At 37.0% G+C, this 27000-nt stretch overlaps 1 protein-coding gene across 8 annotated transcripts in view; it reads right to left on the reverse strand.

Annotated features, from left to right (window-relative positions):
• The window catches only part of DCAF6 (DDB1 and CUL4 associated factor 6), a 73984-nt gene that overhangs the window by 19255 nt on the left and 27729 nt on the right, over nt 1–27000 (reverse strand). For 3 of the 8 annotated variants that reach the window (XM_030234048.2, XM_050978366.1, XM_050978364.1), the window contains exons 5-16: nt 26235–26348; nt 25052–25187; nt 23982–24196; nt 22099–22192; nt 20664–20783; nt 20202–20447; nt 16251–16418; nt 9309–9368; nt 3802–3907; nt 1795–1910; nt 933–1016; nt 469–787 (exon numbers count right to left, since the gene is read on the reverse strand). In XM_030234048.2, the coding sequence (XP_030089908.1) occupies nt 469–787; nt 933–1016; nt 1795–1910; nt 3802–3907; nt 9309–9368; nt 16251–16418; nt 20202–20447; nt 20664–20783; nt 22099–22192; nt 23982–24196; nt 25052–25187; nt 26235–26348 (1778 nt within the window). The remainder of the gene's footprint in view (nt 1–468; nt 788–932; nt 1017–1794; nt 1911–3801; nt 3908–9308; nt 9369–16250; nt 16419–20201; nt 20448–20663; nt 20784–22098; nt 22193–23981; nt 24197–25051; nt 25188–26234; nt 26349–27000) is intronic. The other 5 variants (XM_050978339.1, XM_030234045.2, XM_050978355.1 and 2 more) reach the window with 5 other exon arrangements.

Here is a 27000-nt window from a genome sequence, read left to right on the forward strand (position 1 = left end):
TTGAACACATCAGTTTTAATATACGTACTACAAACACACCATTGCTGCACAAGAACAGTTAAAAGCTCTTGCTTTGCCAGAATAAGAACACTTAAAGTACAACTGAAAGAAAATGTAGGTCCCTGTCCCCAAATTTATGAATTTTCTATATTTATTACTAGATGGAGAATAATAACAAATAAACTGCAAATATTTAGCACCAAGGTATTCAGCAGGCAGGAGGTCAGCATAAGCAGGTATTAGATCTGCAAGAGCCTTCCTGGCTTGCAGGGAAAATGCAGCTGTACATATCTTACACATAGGCAAATTACACTCAGCCATCAAGCTCTTGGCCCGTTGTCAAAGAACAACTTTAAGGATATGAGGGCTGAGTTTCTCGATCTTTCATTCAAAGCAATAAACAAGAAAAGAGAAAGGGGAAAAAAAGCAAGAAGCATTTTGCCAAGCAGAGGCAGGTATTGGCCTCACCTGTGCCCAGGGCCTCCTCGATACCTGGCCCCCGGGATGAGGACAGGGTCGTCATCACTGTCGTCGGTTTCCTGCAGGGCCGAGTTCCTGGTGGAGGCCTCGTCCGGAGCCAGCCCCGAGGATTCCGGCTGGGACGGAGGCTCCTCGCTGGCCAGTGGCATGGTGGCACTGGGGTCAGTGCTCTGGCTGCAAATGTCTTGGTGTGCCCCCTGCTCACTGGAGGCTTCTTCCTCTGCGCTCCCAGAGACAGCATCAGCATTGGGGCCAATTTTTTCTGCTTGAATTCCGGAGTGCTCAGCAGCAGCTTTATCTGATACTGCTAAAAAGAAAATATTGGGAAAATAAGTCGCACCAATAATGATTATAGTCTATTTTAGAAATGGTCAGTGAAGTTAAATTAAACTGAGTTAATATTTCATTCTCTACTTCTTCCTATAACTACTTGAAAGAGTACAGATACATACTTGCTTCTGTTGTCTCTGCAGCTTCATCTGTATTTTTCAGCTCTTCAGCACTTGCATCTTCCTTGAGAGATTCATCAGGAACCCCTAAATGAAGCAATTTAATGGTAAACCACATGATTTCAATTAGATGCACATCTATAATGACAACAGCACTCCTAGAAGAAACCAATCCAAGCAATCCACTCCAAAGTCAATGTATCTACTGAAATCTCAGCTATCAGTCACAGAAAAATGACTATATATAACCCTATCTAGTTGACCAGGTCAACACACTAACTAAGAAAAATTTAGTCATTTCTTGTTCCTTAATGTATTTAGAAGCCTATGCTATGAGAACTTTAGCAGCAAAAATAGCATTTGTACTCTTAATACAGACACTTACTATTATTTCCGAAGACAATTGAAGTTATCAGTCTATTAAAAGGGATTTTTAGATTTTTTTTTTTTTTTTTTAGTATTTCTCTGGAGCTAGTCATTTGACTTGACTGTCCTATTGTCAATGAACTGAGCAAGACAAACACATTTAACAAAACACACTGAAAGCTTGAAAGAAATGTAACAAAATTCCAAGCACTCATTTACGACTGCAAAGTGCAGTTGTTCTATTTTCCTATACAAATCGGGGCACAATATGCCCCTAAGAAGAATAATGTTTTTAGAACTGAAGACAAGGTAAGTTAATGCTTATATTTATTGCAGCTATCTCAGGTTGGTGTCTTCTTTCCTAAAAGAATTCATGCTTTATTATGGCTGTGTTCTGCCTTCATGTGCACATATGAGACTCCCAGTGTGTGCAATGGGAGTCAGGGACATCGGAGGGCAGAATTTTTGCCTTAGCGTTAGAAATCCCAATGTATCTTACTTGTTTCTTCCCCATCAGGCCCTGATTCATCCAAAGCTTTTGTTTTTACAGAGTCTTCTGGGCCTTCAGTTTTGCAATGACTTCCACTCCCTCTAGAGCTTGAATTTATGCTACTCCTGGCAACAAAACACAGAAAAAGAAAATAATTTAGGATCACGTAAATACATAAATAAATAAGATCATTGCAACAGCACAGCCTGACCAACATTGTCTATCTCACTGCAGTAAAGTGAGAGCTCCTGGCAGCAGCTACAACCAATTCTCAGGAATTTCAAAATTCTCTTTTATCGTGTTCATTGTCGCTCATCCCACACAATTCCTCTGCATCACAGAACCCCGTTCTCTCTTTCCTATCTTTTTTTTTACCTTTAAAGAATATCGTCATTGCTTTACTAAACATTGTAAGGTCTCCAAAGGATTTGCTTTATTTCACTTTTTAGATTTATAAATAATCAGAGATCATCTTATTAGAGGTATGACAAGATATCAACTGAGCACTAATAAGTAATGTTATCTCATTCAATTAAAAATTTGATTCAGATAAATGCCTCCAGGTCCTTTCCCACTAATTATCATTCCTGTATCTTTCAAGGTATGTACTTTCAGTTCAAAGTTTTGTTATTTCTCAAGATTCACTATAAGCTAGTATTTGACATTTACTCCCCATTCATGTTTAGATAATTATTGTGGGACACTGATTTCTCTTTGCAACATGGAAAATGAATACTCGGGAAATATGTAAAATGTTATCCTGATTGTCATTGAAATTCCTGGTTTTAGACTCTAGCAAAAACTTTCAGTAAGTGAGGCCTTGTTGCTGAGCTCTCTTATGTGATGTGGCCTAAAACACAGGCAAATCACTGAAAAAAGAAAAGCAGAAAAAAGGCACTTATAAGCATGATTATCAATAATTTAGAGTGTCTCTTTACAAATATCTTCTGATTTGTGGATGTTATTAGCAAATATTTAATATTAGAAGCAGCACAGATCATGCTTAGTAGAGATTCTTAAAAATTCAGTCTAGACTTCAGGAATTTTATGTCTCATGTTAAATCAGAGCTCTTACTCCTCTTGATGAGCAATATTCTGTGTATTCATTACTGTACTGTATTTGGAAGCTGTAGGGAAGTTTTTGTTAGCCCTTTCAGTATTTCTTCTAAATCCAGAATTTTCAGGATTGCTTCTAAATGGCCAGACAAGAAGGGTACTACTAGACACCAGGTGGAGGATCTTTGCTATTTTATGTCTCATCTCGCTATAAACCTAACCCCAGCCTAAACAGTAAAATATTTTTTTGACTCATGTCTTCCTCTATTTCATTTTCACAAATTCCAGTTCTCAGATTAGGGAGTTGTTATTTGTTCTCAATTGCATCATTTTGTCAGATGGAATTGCATCCTGCTCCTGTTGCTCCACTCTTCAGCAGCAATGTTTTTAGTCAGCCTCTGAACTGACAATGACTTGCAACTTTGTCCTACCAGAAAATGCTTTTTCCTCTCACTACCCACACCACACTACCCACCACCAAACTCCATGAATTTGCTGACTAACTGCAGAATTATATAAAAGCATCATAGCAAAATTAATTTTTTCAAAGTTTGCTGGATATTGGGAGGCAAAAATCAGTGTTTTAAGTTTCCAAACTGCAAGCAAGGTGCATATGTTGTATCTAAAGCCACAGCACTTTAGAGTGGCTAAATGTGGCAATTTCAGTGTTTACCACTCAGAAACTGAGTCACAGAAAGACTCTCTTGCAGAATAATTATGTTTGCATTACAGAGATTCACAATAAATACACAAAAAAAGAAGTTTCTCTTATAAATTTCACATTAAAGTACGTCTATCTTATGTTCTGAATGTATTAAGTCTAGAGCCATTTCAAATTGTGTAGATACACCTAAAAATAGACATAAACCACAGGAAAAATAATTGATAGCTATGCTAGACAAGTGTTATTGATATGTGCTAATCACAAACTAGTCAAAACCAAAATTAGCTTGTTCTTACCACTCATCAGTGAAGTCCAGTTTTATTGTGCTTGTAGTTGTTCCTTCTGTACTGTAGTGCAAACTTAAAACTGGTTCACCTGTTCCTGTTCGTGGCTTATCACTCTCTGTAAATATGGGGTTGATAAAGTTTGAACAGGCATTAGAAATGTACATAAAGTTGCTATACTTCTGAAGATTAATTTATTTATCAAATGTGGCAGTAACATATATAATGTCTGTTTAAGGTCTCTTACAGCCCAAGCAAAAAGTTAAAGTTCCAGAGTAAACACACCAAATTTGCAATGCTTGTAAAATGGTCTAACATTATATATAATTATAAGAGCAAACAAAGGAGATGCTGTCCTTCAACATGCAAGTAAATAAAATTTCAGATAGATATGTGTACACACAATATAATCATTAATAAGCAGATCCATTTTGTAGCAAATATATTAATGAGATTATTTTTAAGTGGTATTCAGTCTTTTTGCCTTAGTAAATACACGTGAAAAAAAGATTATGAGATCTAGACATAATCAGCCTAGAAAAATCACCATCCTCTACTTGGTTGCCTACTTAGAACCCAGACAACTACCAGTACCCTTAGCCTGCTGTAAATTGTCAGTCAGTTGTTATAAAAATACTGTAAATTCATTATTCAAGAGTTTAATGCTTAAAACCCTATTTTATATTATGATAACTGCAAGCAGAAGGGAGCACTTGTGAAATGGGCTCATTCACAATTTCCAACAAAAGTGAATGGAACCGAAAACCACAGCATACTGGTCACTCCTCTGCTGCAGAGATAGTTCTAAGGATGTTAATGGGCTCCTTCAGAAGAGAACTGCTCAATGCCATCCATCCATCCATCCATCCATCCATCCATCCATCCATCCATCCATCCATCCATCCATCCATCCATCCATCCATCCATCCATCCATCCATCCATCCATCCATCCATCCATCCATCCATCCATCCATCCATCCATCCATCCATCCCCTTGGAGTAAAGTTCATGGTCATCACTTATCCACAAATGGCAAGTTTGCCATCAGTCATGAAGCTGGGAAATATTAAAAAGTTCACAGAAAGCAGCATCAGATGGAGCCTCACTACAGAGGTGCCATTCTCTCAGAACTCAGAGGGAAGGTTTATTCAGTGTATTCAAATGGCCACTAAAAGTCTCTGCTGTCTTGCTTTTCCTGACTACTGAGCCTTTCATCTCAGGATTATTTGGACAAAATCTTCTGTCCTTTCTTTAGTTTCTAGAATACGAAATGGAGCTATAAATATCCTTGCAGTATTGGCAGCACACTGACAAGTGTAATAAAGGAAAAGCTGCAGATCATCTTTGGAAGTCAGTTAAAACCTAACATTGCATTTAAACACAAGCCTACAAATTTCCCCACTAAAAAGGCTGTTGTCATAACAGTAATGGCTACAATACTGGCACAGGATACTTAATTTCAAAGATACAATTAAATTATAGCAACTATGAGATAGCACATCAGAGTTTAAGCTAACAATCAATGCTCATATTTTTAAACTGCTGACAGGCAGAAGCCCACTCACAGGATCAGAGCAGTTATCACAGTGATCAGCTGTGCCAAAGAACTTTAAATATGCACTTCTACATGTTCTGAAAAGAAATTTAAAAACATACCACAAAACCCCTGAAAGAACAAATCAGAATACTTTTTTTTAAATGAAAGAGAATGAACCAATTACAACCATGATCCTCAAATGCACAAGGCATGGGCCCCACTCCATGGGAAGAAAAGCTAATAGCCCCTTTAAATTAAAAGTTCCAGTTAAACTCTTGTTAGAGTGGAGCAAGGATAAAACTGATTGAAAGAAATTTTATTTAAGGAACTTGAAACCTAAGAAATGTAAGGAAATACTTTATAATGCTATATAGACAGTTTGAAGAAAAGTGACATTCTTTCTTAACTAAATGGGTGCTTCCTCTATTTTTTTACAATCCATGATTTATAAAATCTCTTTTTATAAATGTCTGTTCAGACTTCAAACATCCCTTCCTCAGCAAGTAGAAATATTGATTGATCCCACATACTGCACAAGTCACCAGGAACTGACACTGAAAGCCAAAAGTGAGAGTGGGAGAATTCTTCAGCTTCCTTTTAACAGCCTCAGACAAGACAGATCTTTGAGTTGGGAACCCAGCTAAAGACAGACAATTTCCTGCTGTGAATAACCCAAGACAACCCCCAAATAATGACTTTACTCATGGACTTCCTCCTGCTGTGCAAGGTTGGCTTCAGCACAAAACCACTTAATACTGCCAATCAAAGTAACCAAACCTGGTATCTACAACGAGCCTGATACAATACCAGGATTGCATTTCCTAAAACCTCAGGGTCTGAAAATCTAACCAAGATACATAAGGACTGGCTACACTTACTCTGAAATTTGTCCATACCCAAAAATTTGGAAGAATTGCTGTAGATTTCACTAAAGAGGGCACTGACTGAGAAATTATTTTTACAAGTTTCTGGGAACAGATAGCTGTTAAACCATATTGGATAATAGCATTTTCCTCAATCTACAATAACATGAACTACAATTTGAATGGGGTCAGTTTCTTCTTTCAAGTAACTTTAGGGCATAACATAGGCACTAATAAGAACAAGAAACTTTTAAAAAGACAGATGAGAGAAGAATCTGAGAGTAAACTGCAGAGAATTAGTTGTGTGGTTCAATATTTGATATTGAATTTACACTGCTAATGAAAGTTGACTGGGAGCATCTGTGAAGAAAATGCATTGCCTCCTACATAACTGAACATATTTCAGTTATGAAAGAATAACATAAACCCTACAAATCTTGAACTCTGCTTTCTGGGAGAAATGTGATGGCTTAAGACTGCCCAGATTAGAATGAAATTCTGTTCTCTTCCTCATCCCATCAGGGCAGATCTACTTCAAACTGATAATGAAGGAAAATGGTCCAAATTCTGTGATCTAGGCAATTCAGTTTATTAATCTGGTTGCCAACTCTAGCAGAGTAATCACTGCTACAAGAGAAAGCTGTAGCTTGTCAACACCTTACTAAACTTTATTCTAAATTCCTCAAAAATACCTTGAAACTAAATTTTACAGCGAAACACAAGATATTTTGAAGATACTATCAGCGACTTACAGTTATTTCATAAACAACACTGTCTAAAGCACATTCCCATTAAATGGTACATTTTCCAGGTGCCTACAGCAAGGAGACACTTTTAAACTACCACTCTTAAAACTGAAGACACAATTTCATTCATAACCTGACATGAAAAACAAATCCACAAGCCAAACTGCAAAACTGACAGCAACAACCTTCATTCAGACCCCCTTTTTCCCTTAGAAAATGAACCTGTGCAAGTGTAACTTCACAGACACTGAGGGTCTCAACCATAAAGAGGTAAGTGCATAAGGACAACTTTACAGATTGGATTTCCTAATTAAACTAACACTGTAAGGAACTTCAAGCCAGTTTGCCACATCTCAAATGCTGCCCTGTTCACTTATCTATTGGCAACCTGTTGAGAAGAGGATAGGTAACTTCTCATTAAAAAAAACCCAAAATAATTCCTATCCAGCACTATATGCTGTGTGAAGACTTAAGAGAGATACTTCTGGAAGGGGAAATTTAATCAGGCCTCAGGTTGCCTCTTTACTCATCCCAATTCGGGCAGTACCTTAAAATCCTTACACTGCAATAGATCTAAATGTCAACCCTCCACTATTACAATCACAGTCCAAAACATTTTTAAAAAGTCAAGTGTAGATGACTGTGATCCATTTGAAACCATTTTGTACACACAGCAATGACTTCTGGATTCTGCTGGACTGTCAGAATGCTGGCATTATAAATGTACATGATTGCAATAAGAAACAAAAGATCTTTAAACCCCAAACTAGTCTTAAAACATGAATGCCAACAAGAGAAACAGGTCCAACAGAAGACAGCTGATTCAGTACTAAACTAAGAGAAGGAAGGAATAAGAAGGAAAGGTAATTTTGTATGAAAAGAACTATTATGACTTTCTTCATTAACTACTTAAACTATTTTGAGACTTCTAATGGAAGTTAAACTAATGCAGTTAAACTTCAGAAATTCAGCTGGATCTCAGCAACATTGTCTGCTAACAGAGCAGAAAAATATTGCCTTAAAACAATTGGAGAACTGGTGTACTGAAAAGCAAATGTATTTTGGGTTGGTTTTTTTCCACATATTAAAAAACCTGAAGTGCTTCTATGAGAGGAAATCTCTTAGTTCAAGTAACTTAATGAAGAAAAAAAAACAGTTTTCCTAAATTTTTAGTTGCAAGAATCTTAATGTAAGATTAATGTAAGAAACTTACAGACTTTCTATGTTAGTTCTAGGTTATCCTACTCTGATCAAATAATATCTTATTCTGAGTTCAGAACAGAGAGCATAACTTGACCACTTGTTATAAGCTGGGTTTCCAGCTAAACCTGATTGTTGGAATGAATAACTAGCAAATTTACACATTGAGGTTTAAGATTATTTCATCACAAAATGTATTTCCACAAAAAGAATTTATTTTGTCAAGGTGTAGCTTGATCTTTTTTCCCAACATTCTGGCATCCTAAAGTAAGCCATAATCTCAACAGTTGCCAAACAGACTATTTTTCAGAAGTGGGATTTCAAAATTGCTTTCTAATTTGGAATGTGAAAGAAGACAAAGCTGTTTTGTGGGATTTGAACTATTAAATCTCTACAGACACTTTGATATGGAAGCATAATGCAGACTGTATGGCGATCTATTTTTAAATTAGCATCTATCACTCCTTAATTATTCAGTCATTATTATTCCCTACAGATGACATTGATGCAGCTGGAATAGGGTCACCTCTGGCCCACTCCAGTGCTCACAGCTTGGAGACTGATGCATAATGGGCAGAGAGAAACCCCCCAAGCATTCTGTCCAGTCCACAGGGATCCTACAAGAAACACCAGTACCTGTTCAGCAGGAGGGGTGAAGGACAAGGGGATACAGAGGGAAGATGCACCTCAGTGCAACGGGTGCTCTGGAGTTACTCAAACTGTGCAGGAATAACAAAGCTGCACATCACTCATGGATAAGAAAAATAACATGGCATTATGAAATTAAAGGTTATTGCAACCTTGCTATTTGCCCTTTGATCCAAAAAGAACCATTCAGAAAAAACCCAACCTTTTCAAATAATTAATTTTACTCTGTATTTTACAAAAATATTCCAACTGTCTGGAAAATATGAGACATTTACTGTACCTACACTGAACCGTAGTAATTGCAGGAAGAATCGAGCTTAGGATGGCTTTCAAAACCAACAATTAACCTCACTCTGTTAATCATATTGATCATTAAATAATGGGTTTCCAGCAGATCTGCTTACAGAATTCTACTATATGTGGATGAACAACATTTTAGACTGTTTCTCATAATGAAAAGCAACTTTAAAAGAAGCATTGCAATCAGCTATGGCTGGGTATAGCGCATTTCCTGTCACACGCACCCTGTGGCTCATCAAGTGACATGGATCCAAGCTGTTTGTTAACCACTGAAGAAGGAGAATCTGAAACAAAAATGAGATTTCAACTTAAAACATAAGCAGCAGAGAACTGCACAGCAATGTCACGATCATATGTTAGTTTAAAATAAAAAAGCAGCAACATAAGGAAGCTTTGGGTTTGTTTAATGAGCAGCCAGCCATACTGCATTTTCTAGGCATGACAGAAGCAAAGCCACTTGTTTCAAACCATTATTTATTCACTGAGCAGTCTGAAACTTGCTGACATGTTGATAATGAAAATGCCTGTCCATTACCAAATATTTTACTGTGTTCTTCACACTTCTGAGATGTCAGGAAAAACATAGAAAAGTCATGACTCCTAAAGCCTTTGCTCCAGCTACCAAATGACACCAGTATTTCACACCATGTGCAAAATGTAAATTTCAGAATATTTATACTTCAGCATAAAATACTCTGTGGTGTACCAGTACCTCCAATAATTAAATTGCTCTTTTAATAATAATGTTTTAGAACATCAAAGCACCAAAACACATCCCACTTATATGACACTTTGGCAGTTCTGTATTCATAGATGCTACACCTCTGATGACTGAGAACAAGTATTGATGAGTTTATCACAGTGCCACACCCATCAGTCTTACAAGCATCACCATCAATCACATAAACAAATAAACAGAATAATCACCCCCCTCAGGGTGGGCAGGTAAGTGCCTTTTTCTCCCCCCCCGACACTAACAGTTAATAACTATCACCAGCACTCATTCATTGCACAGATGCAATAGATGTAATATTCAGTATCTTTCTGTGAGCCTATTTCCCTTGTCACCTCTGAAGACCAGATCTTTCTTCTGTATTATCTGAAAATGAGCTGATGTACATAAATGAATGCAATATTCCAAAGATATTGGCTAGAGTATCATATCTTGATTCCATTTGACAATCATCTATTATAAACAAATTCATCCTAAACTGAAAGGATTTCATATCCTGTATTACAAACTGAGTCACAGTCTGCCAGCATCACAGCATGCTAAGTGAATTTTAACATAAATGTACATCTTATATATGGAAAGCAATGAAATAATACTCTCTCCTACAGGAAGCTCCCTTCCAGCTTTGAGGCCAGAACCACCAGTGAGACCTGTTTTGTAGCACAGCCATTAGACCTGCTAAATTGACCAAGGTGCTTTAAATACATATATTCTCAAGCAGTTGTTCACTCCCAGCCATTGGTGGAAGCACGACAGTGTGCTCCTTTACCACACTGATATCCAGGAGCAGGGAAGGGGAGGAGGAGCAAAGGAGAGAGACCAGAAAAGTTTGAGGAAGTGTGTTCTGGAGGGTACCTTGTTTTGGGAACTGGGCTTGCACAGCTAATTCCTGTCATTGAGGAACATTAAATTGGTTCTGATTTGTCTTCCTTGCTCAACCCATGCTTTGCACCAAGCACACCACAGAATTTATCATCTAGATTTATGGCATGTAGCTATTAAATAGAAGATTTGTAGCATTAATATATTTTACTTTCCAAAAGTGAAGTGTGCCTTATCTATAATACCTAAATCAGAACAGAAGGATTTACAGGGGAGTTTTTTCAATGGACTAATAAGCCACTTTTTAGAAGGTAAATCAGAGCAAAAAGCTGGTGTACAGATGCTCCACGTCATGAGATGATCTCCTTGTGTTCCAGCAGACTCAGCACAGGAATCTGTGCCTCTTTCAAGGGCTTGCTTTGATCTCAAGCCCACAAAGTCCATGGCTGGGATTAACTTGTATCAGAAGGGCTAAAGGGAGGGCAGAGCCTGGACTGCAAGCTGAGAAACCTAATGCATGACAGTGATCCCAGCCATGCTCTGTTCCTGCACTCCAATCCTTTCCAAAAGCTCATATGCCCTTGTTTAAAAGGTATTTTGTGCTGCCAAATATTTCACTTGGCTGGAAAAGCTCATCTCATCAACTCTGTAATTCAGACCTGTATGATTAGAGAACTGAACTAACATATATTAATTAGAAACATTAAGAAATAACATTTACTACCCTTACCAGCATTTCTAATTGTATTAAGACCTCACTCTAAGCGGCAATAAGTAAAAAAGTAGGTATGTTTTGCCATGTGCATCATTCAACCACAGTAAGTGAAAACGAAAAGGTTTCCAGGTAGAAGCCCATGCCAAAGGAGGCTTAAACCTCCCACATCTCACTGTTACACTCAATTCTCCATACGACTTTGTGAATGCATTTCACTTTATTAAATGAATTTTTAATCAACATATAGGAAACATCCTAAATATCTGAATTAGCATGGTTTAGAATAGAGTTGTTTGTAGCAATTTGAAGCCCCCTTGTTTCCTTTTCCAAGTACCCTGAAGCCACAGATCACCAGCACCCCCTCAAGTGGCTCTGCAGTCTGGAACTCCCACCTCAGGCAGGGAAATCAGCATGACCATGAAACCAGCCTGGAGAAGTTCAGGTAAATGCCTCTTTTTTTAATATATGGCTTTGTTTTGTAAAAAATCTGAAAAATATACTTTCATAATTTCTTATAAAGCTTTTGAAAAAAAAGTATTACCAAAACTGTGCCATATAGTTAAAAAAACAAACAAAAATCCAAACTCTTACCTGAGCCTTCACAGGCTGGGTCTACATCCCAATGCAGTTCACCACTGGTTGTAATGTCACCAGTACATTCTAAACTGGAGCACCACTTAAAGAGGGAACTGGAGATTCATAAATTTGGGGAACCTCAAACAGAAAATAGAAGATAATTTTAAGGTCAGTTATATGCTGAAGGATCTTCCTATAGTTTGGGCAATCAGCACCTGACTTCACCAGAATATTAGCATGCCACTTCAGTTTTGGGTGAAAAAAAATCTTCCTTGTATCACCAGCTTCAGGGTGAGGTCTAAAGCAGTGAGAATTGTTTTAAAGTCCTAAACATGATACATGTAGAGGAATCTAAGAAATTAAATACTTGACTAAATAACTATAAATAGTTGCTTTGCTCAGTGAGTATGCTCTTGCTTACATATTGTGCACTTCGAATATTATTTCTACATCTTCAAATAAAATTTCTACATTTGAGTGTTAGCAAAGAATATAATGATAAAACCTGCTGCCATTCCTTTGTGCTTCTCCAAAAGCTTTACCACAGAAATTAAGGTCCAGTTTGCTCTGCTTTAATGACTCACTGTATAGATCAACCAAAAGCTTAAAAAAAAAAGTCCATTTGCAGCACAGGTTCTGTGATCTGTCAGCATGCACATGTATATATATCAATTTTTTTTCTGCAAGAAAAAAAAAAAAAAGAGGCTTATATTGTTTCATGGTTTTGTGGGTAAGATTAGGTATAATGACCACTGCAGGAACCCTTGATCTAAATTATGCTTTTTCTTTTTCACTTCATGATCAGCTGGTTCACGTTTCTGTTACTTTTCAAATTGAATTCTCAGAATGAGAAGTGATGTAGTAGTGGCGATGCATATGTGGCATAGCAGCAATAACAACAGGTTAAAAAGGTTTACTTTCTTTGTTGTTTGCATATAGCACATAAATGAAGTTGGTTTAAATACTGCACAGGATGTAAATGTTATGAAATGCAACAAAAACACAAGGAAAAACTAAGTTTTGAGGGAGAAATTATACAACAAATAAAAATCCAACTAAACGGAAATATTTATTGTAGTTTCCCTAATTAAAGTGGCAACCAAAAATATCTGAATCTATTTAATACCTAAGCAAAGGCTTGAAGACAAAATAGACCTGATCCATGCAGCACACACTGCTTCTAAAATTCAGCCAAATTCCAAATTTAGACAATACTTAAGAGGGGTATCCACTAAAACAAAATCTGTGTCACTTGAGACCTTTTGTCTCAGAATCAAGTAGTGAATCATTATTTATCTACCTTTCACATTCAAAAATATAAAATTTTGTTTATATTTTTCTAAATTGGTTAACTACTACAGGTTGATCTTACAAATTCTCATGTAACTGGGAGACAGAATAACTACCACACAGTCTAATTTTCTATTAAACCTGTAAAAGCTTTCAGCCCTTGACATTTTCTACTTGTAATTTCTTACATGGCTGAAATATTTTTCTCTTCCTACTCAGGCTTCTGTGCCTGCAAAGATAAGGATTAATAATGAAGTACAAATCAGAAGAAGTGGCCTTAGTCTCACACTGAATTCCCTCCAGAACTGCAAGTGCAAATTATACAGGTTTTATCAGAGCAGAGATTGAGAACTTGCAGGCACATTTTGTAGTGTATTTTTTTTTGTTTGAAAATTTACAACAAGGATGTGACTGAAAACAGAATACCTGCCTCATGACAGGGCAGCAAAGACAACCTTTCAGGAAAAAAAATAGTTTGTCTCTGTATAGGAATTTATTACTTTTAAGACTCCAAACAACTCAAAACTACTCACTTTTTTTTCTCCTACCACATTTCTGAATAAGCAGCTAAGCACAGGCTTAGAAAACAACTGTGTCTATGGAGAAGCTAGAGACCAAAAATGTGCAGCTCTGATTTTCCAAAGGAATAGATTATGAATAAGCAACTTGCAAAAATAAATCTTGGGAGGTCAGAAGAGGAAAACAAAACAAAGTAACTTTCAAAAAAACAAATGAGCAAGTACAGAGAATATCTCCATGTCCAGAGTGCAAAAATCCTATTAAGTAAATAAAAAGTGCAAAGCAGATCCCCAGTCAAAAGAAATGAGCTTCATTTGTTGTCTCCCAGAGCAGGGGAAGGAGGAATGCAATGAATGCAATATATCCCTGTATATAATATATACAGGGATATATTATTTTTACAAATACAAATAGAAAGGAAAAGACAATGTAATCTTTTATCAATTTTCTTTAGAACTAATTGACCAAACATCAAATATTTTCAAATTTAAATTTCCTATTTTATAACTTCCATTGCCTATACTGCTGAAGACAACAATCTCACCCACCAGACCAAACCTCAAGAAGATACATCCCAATGAGCTGGAGGTCAGGCAGAAAAATGGTTTCCCCTTTGTCTCCCCAGAAATAAATGTTTCCACAGCACTGAGTAAATCTGTCCTTCAAAGCAATTATTTAGTAAGTAAAATGGTTAAATTTGTAAAGTCACTGTCATGTACTTCATGATATGACAATGTAAAATGTAAATGTAAATTCATTTACATGCAGAAAGAGATAAATATTTGAACATTAGTTTCCTCCAAGGCTGTGGCTCCTGGTGATCCCAAACAAAAGGACTGGACGTTTCCAATAGTTCCCTTAAAGTTCTAACCAGGTGGGAACTCAAAAAACTCCAAGAGCCAATGCTGGGAAGGTCCAAACTACATACAAGACCCCTCTGCCTCCCAGTCAAAGCAATTACTCAGCTTAAACCCTTCCTTTGCGGCACTACGGATCCTACAGTGTGCTGTAGGAATCCCACAAGCAATGGGGAGTAAAAAAATTACATTGCAACCTTGTAGGAGCACTAAGGAAGAGATGGGAGAGATGTACCAAGTGAAACACAGACCAGCACACCCTTGAGAGGTAGTAAAATCCCCACAGATAAACCTCCAGACATGGCTGTAAACAAACTTTATTCCCTACTTCAATTCAGTGGGAAGCAATTTAGAAAAAAAAATTAAAAGTGAAGCCATTCTGAAAAGGAAATGGTAGATCAAGATTTATTGACTGTGTTATAATTTTTCCTCTATCAATACTTATATTTGAATTAATAAATTCTGATGTTCAGTTTGCTGAAAAAAAAAAAAAAAAAAGAAAGATAAAACCAAAATTGGTAGATTTTTGAGGTGATTTTTTTTTTCGTCCTGGCAAGAAACTGCAGCCCCCTACAAGGCCACCACTACCACTGCTGTTCTTGTTCTCCTACAGGTACCCATGGTTGCCATCCCCAAGATAGGCACACCCCCTCCCAGGATGTACAGGTTTCCAAAACACTCTAAAACCTCACTGCAGTATTTTCTAGTGTAGAAAGTTATTCAAAATTCAGTAAATGCATATTGTGACTGGAGCATCAGCCACTGTTACATTGAATTGTTCTGTGGCGCTCCAGATTAAGGAATAGATTGAACCATGGAAAGATAGCTGTAAATGTATGACAGAATCCTCAAAAGCAATTTAGCCACATCTCAACTGTCACAGGATTTATCCACAGAAGAGACACTGCTAGACATGACTTTGCAACACAAAATACACTGAATTCTCACACAGCATGCAGCTCACTCATTTTTACATGGTGCCACGACAAAATTTGCTTCAAGGATTTGCCTCTTTATTCATATGCATGCTTCTGCCCTAACTTTCTCAAATATGTTATTGCAAACATATTTGAGTCTTTCTTGTAATCATTTTTAATTTCAGTAAGACAAGAGAGAAAGAGGATGGTGAAATGAAAAGTTGCTCTGTTCAAAAAAAGGAGAGCATATCTGGGGACTTTGGCTAGGTACAAGTATTTTCACTACACTTATTTTAAAACCATAGCACTGAGGAGTGCCAAAACTCTCTTTTACAGAATTGTTACTCTGATTTAGAGCACATGCTAACCCAAAGCCAAGTCGTAAATGTTACTTTTGGATACAAGTAGCACCAAAACGCAATTTCAGTGTGCAATTCTCCTACTCAGAACACGGCAATTTCTTGCTCAGCTGCTCTAACAACCATTGCACAAGCCTGATACCATGCACCTAGAAAACCATTTCCACATAGTGTCACTCAACCCAAACATGTTAGATCAATAAACCTGTCCATCCAACTGTTTCCCTGACCATGTGATGATAAACACCACCACATGCAAGGCAAGACAAGCAGCGAATGCAGGAAATGCCTTGTTCTGGAAGAGAAGCATCTCAGCAAACAACAGCAGCACAAACTACAGCTACATCATCTGCTGGAGAAGCCTTGGCAAGTGACAACCTGCTGCCTGAGGGTCCTGTGAGGAGCCCTTAGGGGTGGCCTGCTCAGAAGAGGAGGGCTGTGGTGCAGAACCCTCAGCCAGCTCTCGCTGTCTCTGCTGCTCTGCCTTCTTAAGCCTCAGTCGCTGCAGGCCCCTACGGATTATTGCTAACTCGGGTCCCATTAACTCTGACAAACAGGGAGGGGAAACAGACAAAGGGGGGAAGAGAGAAGCATTGAGTAATCAATATATGGAACAGAGAGGAGGGGTGAGGGACTGACCAAAGAGACAAGCAACAGGTACTAAGTGTCACTACAGTGGAAAAAAAAATTACTAACAGCCAGAAATCATAAAATAGAAATATTGAAATTGGTTTTCTCTTCCTAAAGGCATGAATCACAGGACTTATATGTCCAGGATTTGTGCCATACAATACAGCCCCCTCCCCATTTCCAGCAATGAAACCTTAAACAAAGAATTATTTCAGGAAAATAGATACAGCCTGGTTAAATCAAAACAAAGCACACAATAGACACATCCATTTTGATGTTCCTAACACACAGAATAAGAGAGAATATTTGGTGTAAAACTATGCAACTGTGCTCTACAGGTAATGTTTCAAAATGACTGTATTAGCTTCCTGATGGTTCCAAAAAAACCAGGTACATTTTGATCAAACCAAACTGGTGCAAAAAGTAAACTGGAACTATTGGAAAGAGGTAGCAGAACAACAGCTATACCAAAAATTAAACTTCTCTGTGAACTCATTTTTGATTTTAGACATTGCCTGTGGTTGAGGATGCACAGTCTGAAATCACTGTTAAGTGGTCCTACAGACAAAGTAATTTATAGGATCAAAAGCAATTCTTACTAGCATCCTCTTAATAGATTATTCTTTTAGTCCCATCTTCAGAGGCTTCACTGTTTTCATCATTTTGTCTTTATTCATTTGCCAGTTAAATTATTTTGGCATGTCAAGTTCATTGCCTGATTACCAGTACTTTTGCAAACTACTATAAAATGAGATGTCCAAGCAATTTTTTATTCTTTCCATGCTCTTTGCAGATTTCTCCACTTACACAAGTACTGTGTGGCAAGTGCTCCTCTTTAAATAACACAGATTGTGTCTTTAATAGCAGCGCTTGAATCACATAATGTTAAAATACATTACATTGGCATGGGGCCTTTCAGTCACGCAAAAGCTTAACAAATATTCTGTAACCCTTATCCACACAGTGAAATAAACAAATCTTAAATTTTCTTTTGTAAAGAGAAACAAACCCAAAAACAGAATCCAGTAATTGGAAAGTTAGTGACAAGCACCACTTAATACTGAATGGCCATGAGGTTTAATGTACTAGCCTAATATCATTTCTGGGAGAAACATACTCTCAGTTTATGGTTGATAAGGTGTAACAAAAATAAAGATATAGTTCCTAAAAGGAATATGGCATCAAGGAGATTTGCTCTGAAATATTTTCATGGCCCAAAACCATTTATGGAAATAAAAACTCCAAATAGCCTAGGGAATACTTTTATGGGAATTTCAATGATGCCGAAAATTGCAGTTTTCAGTAGTTGCTGCTGATTCAATTCCACTGAGTTAAGAGACAGCCACAATTTAAGATGTAACAAGAACTACAATACCAAATGTAAAAGCTGCTATCCTGGATATGCTCAGTGACAACTCCTTTTAATATATTCCAGAATATCTAAGCAAATGTTTATTTTGCCAGCAAATGGAGTGAAGAAATAGAAATAAACAAACCCCCCCTAGTTATTGTCACATTTCCATTCAAAATTTAAAAGCAGTTACCTTATATCAGAACACGTATTAGGGTTAAGCTTTGTATAATTATACAACAGGACCCCTGCATCCCCTCCCCTGTGTGTATCTGGGATTTTATTTATGAGAAAAATGGTATTATATTTTACTGTTTGTTGTATGTGTTTATGTTTATGTGGTTTAAAACATCAGCATCTTAAAACTAATATACAAAAATTAAAGATTTCCACTGAACGGCAGAAGAAGGGCAAGAAAATAAATTTGTAGTATTTTTCCTTAGTGACAAGCATGACAATCTCTAGCACTTGTTCTCATTATACACATATATAAAAAAATTACTCAAATGTTCTGTCAACAACAGGCTACTGAGATTTTGCACTGATTTTGTTGCTTAATTGTAACTTAAATGTTCAAACTTCCAGAATATGTATTCTGCTAAAGAAATCTATCCCAGAGACCCAGCACCAAACCATTTCTGTAATGACTCATTTTTGAACAGGCACTTTATCTCTTAATGTTTTAAAAAGTAATTCAGATATAGAAGCTTGAATGCTCACCACATGACACATTTTCTAGAACACCAAACCAACAATAAATTTGAACTGTATACTTATGCAAAGGTATTGTGATTTCAAACACAGGATTACCATGAGTGCCTGTGTTGAGTGTAGAAATGATTTATGGAAGCTGTTTGCAGGCCTGGGTTAGGAATTCATGCTCTGATTGTAAAGAAGTCGTTTCCTGAAAACAAGTTCTTCATTTGCTGACTCTTTGCTACAATATTCAAACTTGTATCTGCCATGACTTTACACAAAATAGTGGCTGAAAATCTTTTTTCCTTTTCCACCTTCCAAAATGCTTTTCCCGTCACCCACTTCTTACAACACACTTCTGTCTGGGCTTCCTACTTGACCCCACTGTATTTAAACTATTCCTATTAGCACTTTCCCTCTCCTGTAACCTCAAAAAAGCAGCAGGTTTTATTCACCTTTAAATGCAGATGAACAGGTTCAGGGAATCCTGTCCTTGATGCAGATGGCAGATAGATTTATATATATAAACTACAGACTGTGAGTAAATAAAATCTCACAACTGACCACAGCCACAGGATACCAGGGTACATAAATGTTGCAAAAAGGACATTTCCAATGCAGCTTGCTCATTCATAGTGCTACCCCCAGCGCTACCCCTCTGCCCAGGAGCTTCCCCTCTTCCTGAACTCACTCATGTTACCCAAACACTTGTTCTACAGTCACTCCAGTGTCTCTTTTGCATTGCTTCTGAAACAGGATGCTTATTAGGTGTGCAAACACCTTGCACTACTACATTAATGCCTGCAGGAGTCCTGTAGACAATTTTAAGTTGCCAGTCTGACACCCTGATTAGATTTAGTCAAAGAATGTGACAAATATTATACAGCAAATTAGAAAGTACCCATTGTCTGTCACCAAACATCACTACCCCTTTCAAAACGAAACATATTCTGAAATACAAAGTAATGCTGATAAAGAAGAAATACTCTTAGAAAGGAGCTAGACTAAGAAATATCTTCAGTTTCATGCTAGCAGAATAAACTTTTGCTTAGAAATTCAAGCACATTCAGACATAAATCTTTTTCTGGTGAGCACAGATTCCTTAAAACGCAGGGTAGAAAATGCATCACAATTCCAGAAATCCTCTCGGGTGCATTATCTTTTTGAAACCCACAAAGTTTCAATGACATAGCTTGAAGCAGTTATGTTTAATATGGTAAATACTGACTCTGAAATGTTGAGGATGGAGGTTCTTCCTGAAATCCCCCACCTCCCCTGATTTTAACAGGCAGAGGTTCTGCTATTCATTGCACTGGTGCTGCTACAGCCAAATCCCAGTGGAAGAGGTTAAAATGTCACAATACTCCATGAAGACAACAGTAAGTTTAGAAGAAAATAAGCAAAATATTTTTTATTACTACTTCAAAATACTGGTGATCCCCTTACAAATTTCTTTTTCAGACAAAGTATTTCGTTGATGGTTTCACTCTTTCTTTAAACCACAGCTGCAACCACTAGGTAACTATAAAACACCTAAGTCTCATTAAGGACGTGCAAGGAAGAAAACAGAGGGAGACCAATTACCCAAAATATCCTAAAAGAGAATTGTTTCTTATTTTTCACAAACAATGACAAGATGGATTTCTTCTCACCAGACTGATGCAGCACAGGCTGAGTTGAGGCCCCAAAAGAAGGCCTTTGTTCATTATCAGGAGAGGACAATAATGAAGTTGAAGGGGGACTTTCTGTTGAAGATGATGTGGAAGGAGCTTGAGCTGACATGGTAGAAGAGGAAGATGATGGAAGCTGTTCAGAACCATCTACTTCCATTGCAGTTTCTGATTCTCTACTAGGTGCCATGTTATTAGTAGAAGGAGCATCAGTCCGATTAGTCCCACCTTTGATTAAAAATAAAACAAAAAAGCAAGAAAAAGAGCTCAAAAGTAAACTTACTCTGCCTCTAAAGATTCCATTACACTATCATTCCTAAGGCAAATAAATGTGCTCAGTTCTTCAGTGCACTAAAATTTTATTTACACCTAGGAAAGGCTGATATTCCAAGCCTGCACATCCACTATAAACACAATTTCTGTTGTTGAAAAAAAGGAAATCACCTCTGGACCGCGATCTTCCTCGTCCTCGATTGCTCTGTGCAACTTCACTGGCTTCTTCAAACCACCTTGACAGCATGTCTGACATCCTCTGCATCAGAGAGACATTGGGACTCTGCTCCCCTGTAGAACAAGTGGTGCTGAAGTTTCATCTACAAGTTTACCAAAAAGTACCTTCCCCCCCCTCATTTCTTCCAGGAATGGAGACCACCCCTCACCCCCTTCTCCCACAAGAAACAGTTCCCTTCAGCCTGTTCCCAATGCCCCTGTCTATCCTCATTTCCACTCCTGAACCTCAAGCAGAGCAGCTCTGACCTTAAAAAATGGAATTGCAATGGCCAAAGAAAACAGACTAATAGAGGTTAAAGATGCCATAGGGAATATTAACAACATATTAAAAAAAAGGGTTTCAGAAGCCCACAGGCAACAGAACCACATGCAGATTGTAAAGGAGCAGATGGGATCACACCCCCCAGTGTTTCTAATCCAGTAATTCCAAATACAGGAGGAGCAAAAAGACAGACTAAGGTAAGAGGACAGGCTCGTGTTCTCTCCCTAAACAGCATCTCCAACTGCCTGTGTCAGGTACAGAATCCTAGACACTTCTGTTCTATTTTGGGGAAGCAGAAAAATGAGAACAACAGCACAGAAAATCTAGAAAGGGAAATTGTAAGCCAAAAAGGGAGGAAGATTTAAGGGAACTAGAGTCAAATACTTGGAATCCCACAGCTTGTCAGATTTAAGGAGAAACACATTATTAGATGAAAATTAAGATGAGTGACAGAAAAGGCTCTGCCCTGCTTTGGTATCCCAATTTTTGATACACAAGCATTGCTTTGGAAATGCTTTATTTACTAAAATCTCAAGCAACTGAGTAATATATTATAAACATGAAAATATAAGCATAAAATTAGCCACCATGTGTCACTAAATGACATTATAAAAATGAAAAGCATAATATAAGAATCCTTTGCTTTGAATTCCAGTCCCCTAATGTAACCATTGAAGAGCATTTCATTTGTAATTGTGACTGCATATGAGGTGTGACTGGGAAAAAAAATAAATAAGTGCTGGTGTTAGCCCCTGAGCACTGACAATGAAAAAAAAGTTCTCCTTTACTTACATCAGCCTAAATGAAAGAATATAATTTTCCTGGTAAGAATACTTTCAATATTTTCAATTTTAAAAATGATTGCACAATAGCAGCTCTGTGCTGAAGTCTAAGAAAACCATCTTAAGGCTTGACTGATAACTCAAGGACAATCTGAAGCATGTATTTGGGAATACTTCAGAATTCCAAAAAACTGGAATTTTCAGAATTCTTCAGAAAAACTGGAAAATAAAACCCAAAGCAAGAAAAATACCCAAACCAAAACAAAACCCCAACAAAACACAGCAGCAAAGACACCAACCCCCTTTCAAATGCAAATGCTTTTACCATCTCTCTCTCTCTCACTCTCAGGCCTTGCTCTTGGCCCAGTATCTGACCAATCCCCTCGGAGCCGCAGACGTTTAACGGGAGGCTGACGTAACTGGGGGAGAGAAAAAAGAGAGAAAAGCATCACACAGCTATTTATGTTCTACAGTACAGGATTCTAAGCCTAAAGATAAATCTCTATTTTCTTAAGTCACCTAAATTCATATCTGTTACCAAAACACAGAACGTCAGCCTTATGTTCAGACTAACCATGAATAAGCACAACACTTATCAACAAAATGCACAAGTTTTAGCTTTAACAGCCTGAATAAATGACTCCCAGAAATAATGCAGATTTTATTTTAAACTAGCTTCATCATGTTAATTGAATCTTTCTATAGTGACCAATAATAAAGATTTTCTTAAATTCAGCCTCAATTCTGCAGAAATATTTACCTCTTCACATTAAAAACTATATAAGAGTTTCAGCTTAACAAATTGTGGATTTGTAATTAAGCAAAAGGAAAAAAAAAATCAGACCTTAAAAAAGGAGAACACTTTATGCAAATAAACTCTGGTTTATTTTTCAACCCAATTTTGTTTTTAGCTTTTAAAACACTTTTTTTACAGCAGGAAGTATAAAACAATCACTAAATTGGTGGTGTTATTTTCAGCAACTTCAAGAGAAACAGGGAGTGCTTTGCTTATTTAGAAAGGCAGGTCAGAGTTTGAAGTCAAGTGTATTGGCTGGCTATTTCTGGCCTTAACAAAAATAAAGAAACTAAACCAAACAAAATCAACCAGCCAACTCAGAAACTGCTGACAATTTTAAACTAAATGCCCTGTGGTGAAAGCACATAAAAGCTTTAACTTTCATGACTCCACTGTAGATTTCTGAAGAAGTCTTTACATTTCTTCTACTCTATACAACTTCAGGCCAGGCTGAAATAAAAATACTCAAGCTATAATATTTTTAGGGATAACAAGAACAAAGAATAAGCATTTAAAAGCAAAATTTCTGACTCTATTCCTGACTAAGAAAACACACAACGTAAAATGTGTTTGAAAACATTTAAAAATGGTTCCAAACAGATTCTAAGAAAAATAAGGAAGGAAATGTCAACATCACAGTTCTTACAGCAAAAAGGAAAAAGAAATCATCATCATTATCATCACATTGATCCTGCTGGTGAGGACAGCAGGATGCTGACAACTCATTGAGAAATCCCTTGTGGCCTCAGACAAAAGATGAGGAACTCGGGATACAGAGTTTGAGAAAGGGTGAGCAAAACACCAGAGAAAAAAAGCAGTGGATTGTTGGGAGAGTGCAGGGAGAGACAGAAACAACTTCATTGCAGTTAAAAGCATTTTTTTAATACTGATCAGAAAATTTAAATTGGAAGGGTCAGCATGATTTTAACTGAGCTGATAATTAACAACTGCTTGAATTTTGAAAATTTTATTACTGGTCAGTAATAGTGGCTCACCTCCTTGATCTAAACATCTTGTACTCCCTCATATCTGCCAGGAAATGATAACTTTTACCAAAGAGTATTAATATTTCATTTCAAGGACTATGCTTTTCATGGCATGAAAAGTAAGAGAACACAGAGTAACCAGCCAGCCTTGCTGGTCTTATGCCCCAAGGTTCAGGCAGATGCCTCCTCATCTCTAGGAGAGGGAAACCACATGAGAAGGAAAACCAGAATGACAAAATATTGTAAATAAATATAAATGAATATGTATTAAAAATGCACCATTTTTATGACAATCAACTTGTCACACCTCAGTCTATGACCAGCAACATTATTTTCAGATTAAAGGGGAAGACAACTGATGGTATTTCTTGTGTGCTGCAAGCTATAAAACATAAAAGATGAAAGGAGGTCATCTTAACCACTTGCCTCTTCCCTTCTCTCTTCTGCAGAAGGGACTTTAAGTTCTCGTGCTGTGTCATCCTTGGGATCAAACAAGTAAATGTAATCTGAGGAGTAGCTCACAAGGATCTCTTGGCCATCTTCACTGTAACACAGGGATGTTACTCTGCAGGATTTGTTGTTGAGATGAGGAGGGACAAAACGTGCCACCATTCCAACAGTGCCCCTGCCAGCATAATTTCCTTTATTAAAAAAAAAGAGGGGAAAGAGAGAAGAAAGACAAGAATTAGACATCTACTATTGCTAATTTTCAACAGGTTCAATAAACCCCTTATTTGGGATCCAACAAAAGAGAAAAGAAACAAAAGAGAACCATGTATCCTGTAGTTTCTGCAATTATTTTGATCTGGAGAATGACATCAGATTTTACAATCTTTATTATTTTTGTTTACAAATTCTATGTACATAACAAAAAATAAAAGATGAAAACACATTCACTCATATAAATGTCTCACATACCCACCACATGATGTTGTATGGAAGCTATCTGTCAAACATGGCATAAATGGAACTTTTAGAACCAAAAACCACAAAATAATGATGCAAATCCATATCTACACACAAATGAGAAAGGAATTTAGTGCCTTTGCACTACAAAGGCAAGCACAGTGCAGGATATTATGGAGTTCATAAGATCTCCCCCCGAAAAGAAGCATCAAGTTCCAGCATGGTAGAGTACAAGACAAGAATTTAATTAAAATTCAGGTGGACCACTGGAGGCTGCAATCCCTGGCTTTTTGGAATCCCGGAACGACACATTTCAAGACAAAATATGAGACATTACAAAATGCCCTCTTCTGTATTCAGTACACAATGCATTCTGAGATGCATGAAGAGATTAGGTTTACTTCTTTGAAGATTTCTGCATTAGCAAATATTAGAGTGAAATGACTCTACTATTACAAACCATAGTTCCCAGAGAAGAAAGCCACTCTTCTGCAGTGTTACACTTGAGTCATTCACCACCTATTTTGAAAATAACCTGAATTTGGCACTGCCAGTGGGTAGAAATGCTCACTGCACAATGTGGCTCCTACCTGTTGCCCTTGTGCCAAGCATTCTCCTGTCATAAATCCTCACTGAGCTGTCAGAACAGCCTACAGCCAGGTAGTAGGGGATGGGTGGACAGATAGCAACAGAGGTGGCAGCACGTCGACAGTTTATTAAAATATCCTGGAACACACAAAAATGCAGCATTGAAATAATAGCTCTGAACATTTGAAGTATAATTCTTTGCTTTGTTTCACTACACAGGCCCCTCCCTTGGTTAAGGAGATTTTGAGAAAATAGGTCTGGCCTGTGAAGACAGATCATAAATGTGTTATCAGAAAAGCCACTGCACAGAAGGAAAACTATCAGAGAAAGAAAGCTGGTACCAGAACAACTGAAAAAGAAACCTAACCAAAACAAAAACACAGGAACATTTAAAAATAGATTAAATGAAAACTACAGACTTATAAACTACCTTGCACCTTGGATTTTCTTATGGAAACACAGTAACTGTGGAGGTGGAAGAGTACTAAATATGCAGAAACAGTTTAAATCAATTAAAGGATCAGTTCCATCTACAGGCAAATAACTGGATAAATGGAAAAAAAATGAAAGAAACCCCTAGAACTGGTAAATGTGCACAAGGCTGAACAAAATTAATCAAGACTAGCAATACATTCTTTGTAATTTTGTTCCAATTCAATATTAAAATTGTTTCAAAAATTCAAACACAGTGGACATTGGAAATACCAGTAATCTAATATAATTCATTACTAAATCTTTTCTTACAGAGGGACAAAAGATGCTCAAGAATACAAGGCTGCAGGTGATTCACAAGGCTCATTTTTTGCCTCCAGTTTTGCACTCTATATAATTAGTATAAACCAGACTAAAAGATTCAATTTCAACAGATGATTTTTTCTGCCATATCTGAAGCCTCACACCAAATATTTTTATAAAATAAACGTGTTTTTATAAAGTAAAAAATGCCAAAGGAGATATTAAAATAAAATATTTAAAAAAAGACACCCCAAACTTTATTGTTTCATGGGAATTATCTGTCATCTCCATCAGTGACCCTGAAATTTATTATTTCTAAAAGCTTTACCAGAATTCATATCATGTGCTTGTGTGATGCACAGCTCTACATTTAGGTAATCTTTATTAAAAGATTTTTATTACTATTTTATTATTATTAAAGAAATCTTTATTAAAATGTTTCATTCTTACATCTTTACAATCTTCCTTTGTGCAACTTGTTTTGATGCGAGTATCAAACCATCTCACAGTGCCATCCTCACCACAAGAGAGGAAAGTGTAGGGATCATTTGGTACTGTCATAATCTGCTCAAAAGAAAAAAAAAAAAAGATTATTAATGCCTCCAGAAATAGCACTAATTTAAAAATAAAAACATCAATATTTGGAGCAGAAGAAAGGCAGTTAGGACTCCAGTCAAGCTTTCCAGTGAAGTAATGAGAAAAATTGAAAAACTGATGATGTTTCTTCATTTTCAAGAAAAGGTTTGAATTGTTGAAGTCAAAGGAAACTTTTAAATGTAAATGTAAATAAGATTAAATATCCATAGGTCAAGGCTTACGGTTGTTTCTATTATCTTTAATGCACAACATACATTTGATCACTTTTCAGATAAGGTATAAGTTTGCTGCAACAACCAACAACAGCTCTGTTTATTCTCTATCAAGTAATAGGAGACAATTACGAACAAAGTCCTCACAAGTCTGAATGCCTTAAAAATACTAAATGGCTTTTATTCCCATTGGGCTATTCCTTTACATCCTAGGTAGTTCCCTGCAGCAAGTCTGCATTAAAGGCTGCTACCAAGCTACCTCCTCACTGCAATATTTTTTTAAATTTTTTTTTTTTTTTGAGAGCACTGTACTGAACCATTTTCCTGAGCTCAGCCCTTCTCCAGCTAGGGACAGCTCAGATGGAGTCTCACATGAATGGCTTCACTCAAAGCCTCCTCAAGACAAA

Source organism: Serinus canaria, chromosome 1 (assembly GCF_022539315.1).
Source record: "Serinus canaria isolate serCan28SL12 chromosome 1, serCan2020, whole genome shotgun sequence".
In the NCBI taxonomy this organism is placed as follows: domain Eukaryota; kingdom Metazoa; phylum Chordata; class Aves; order Passeriformes; family Fringillidae; genus Serinus; species Serinus canaria.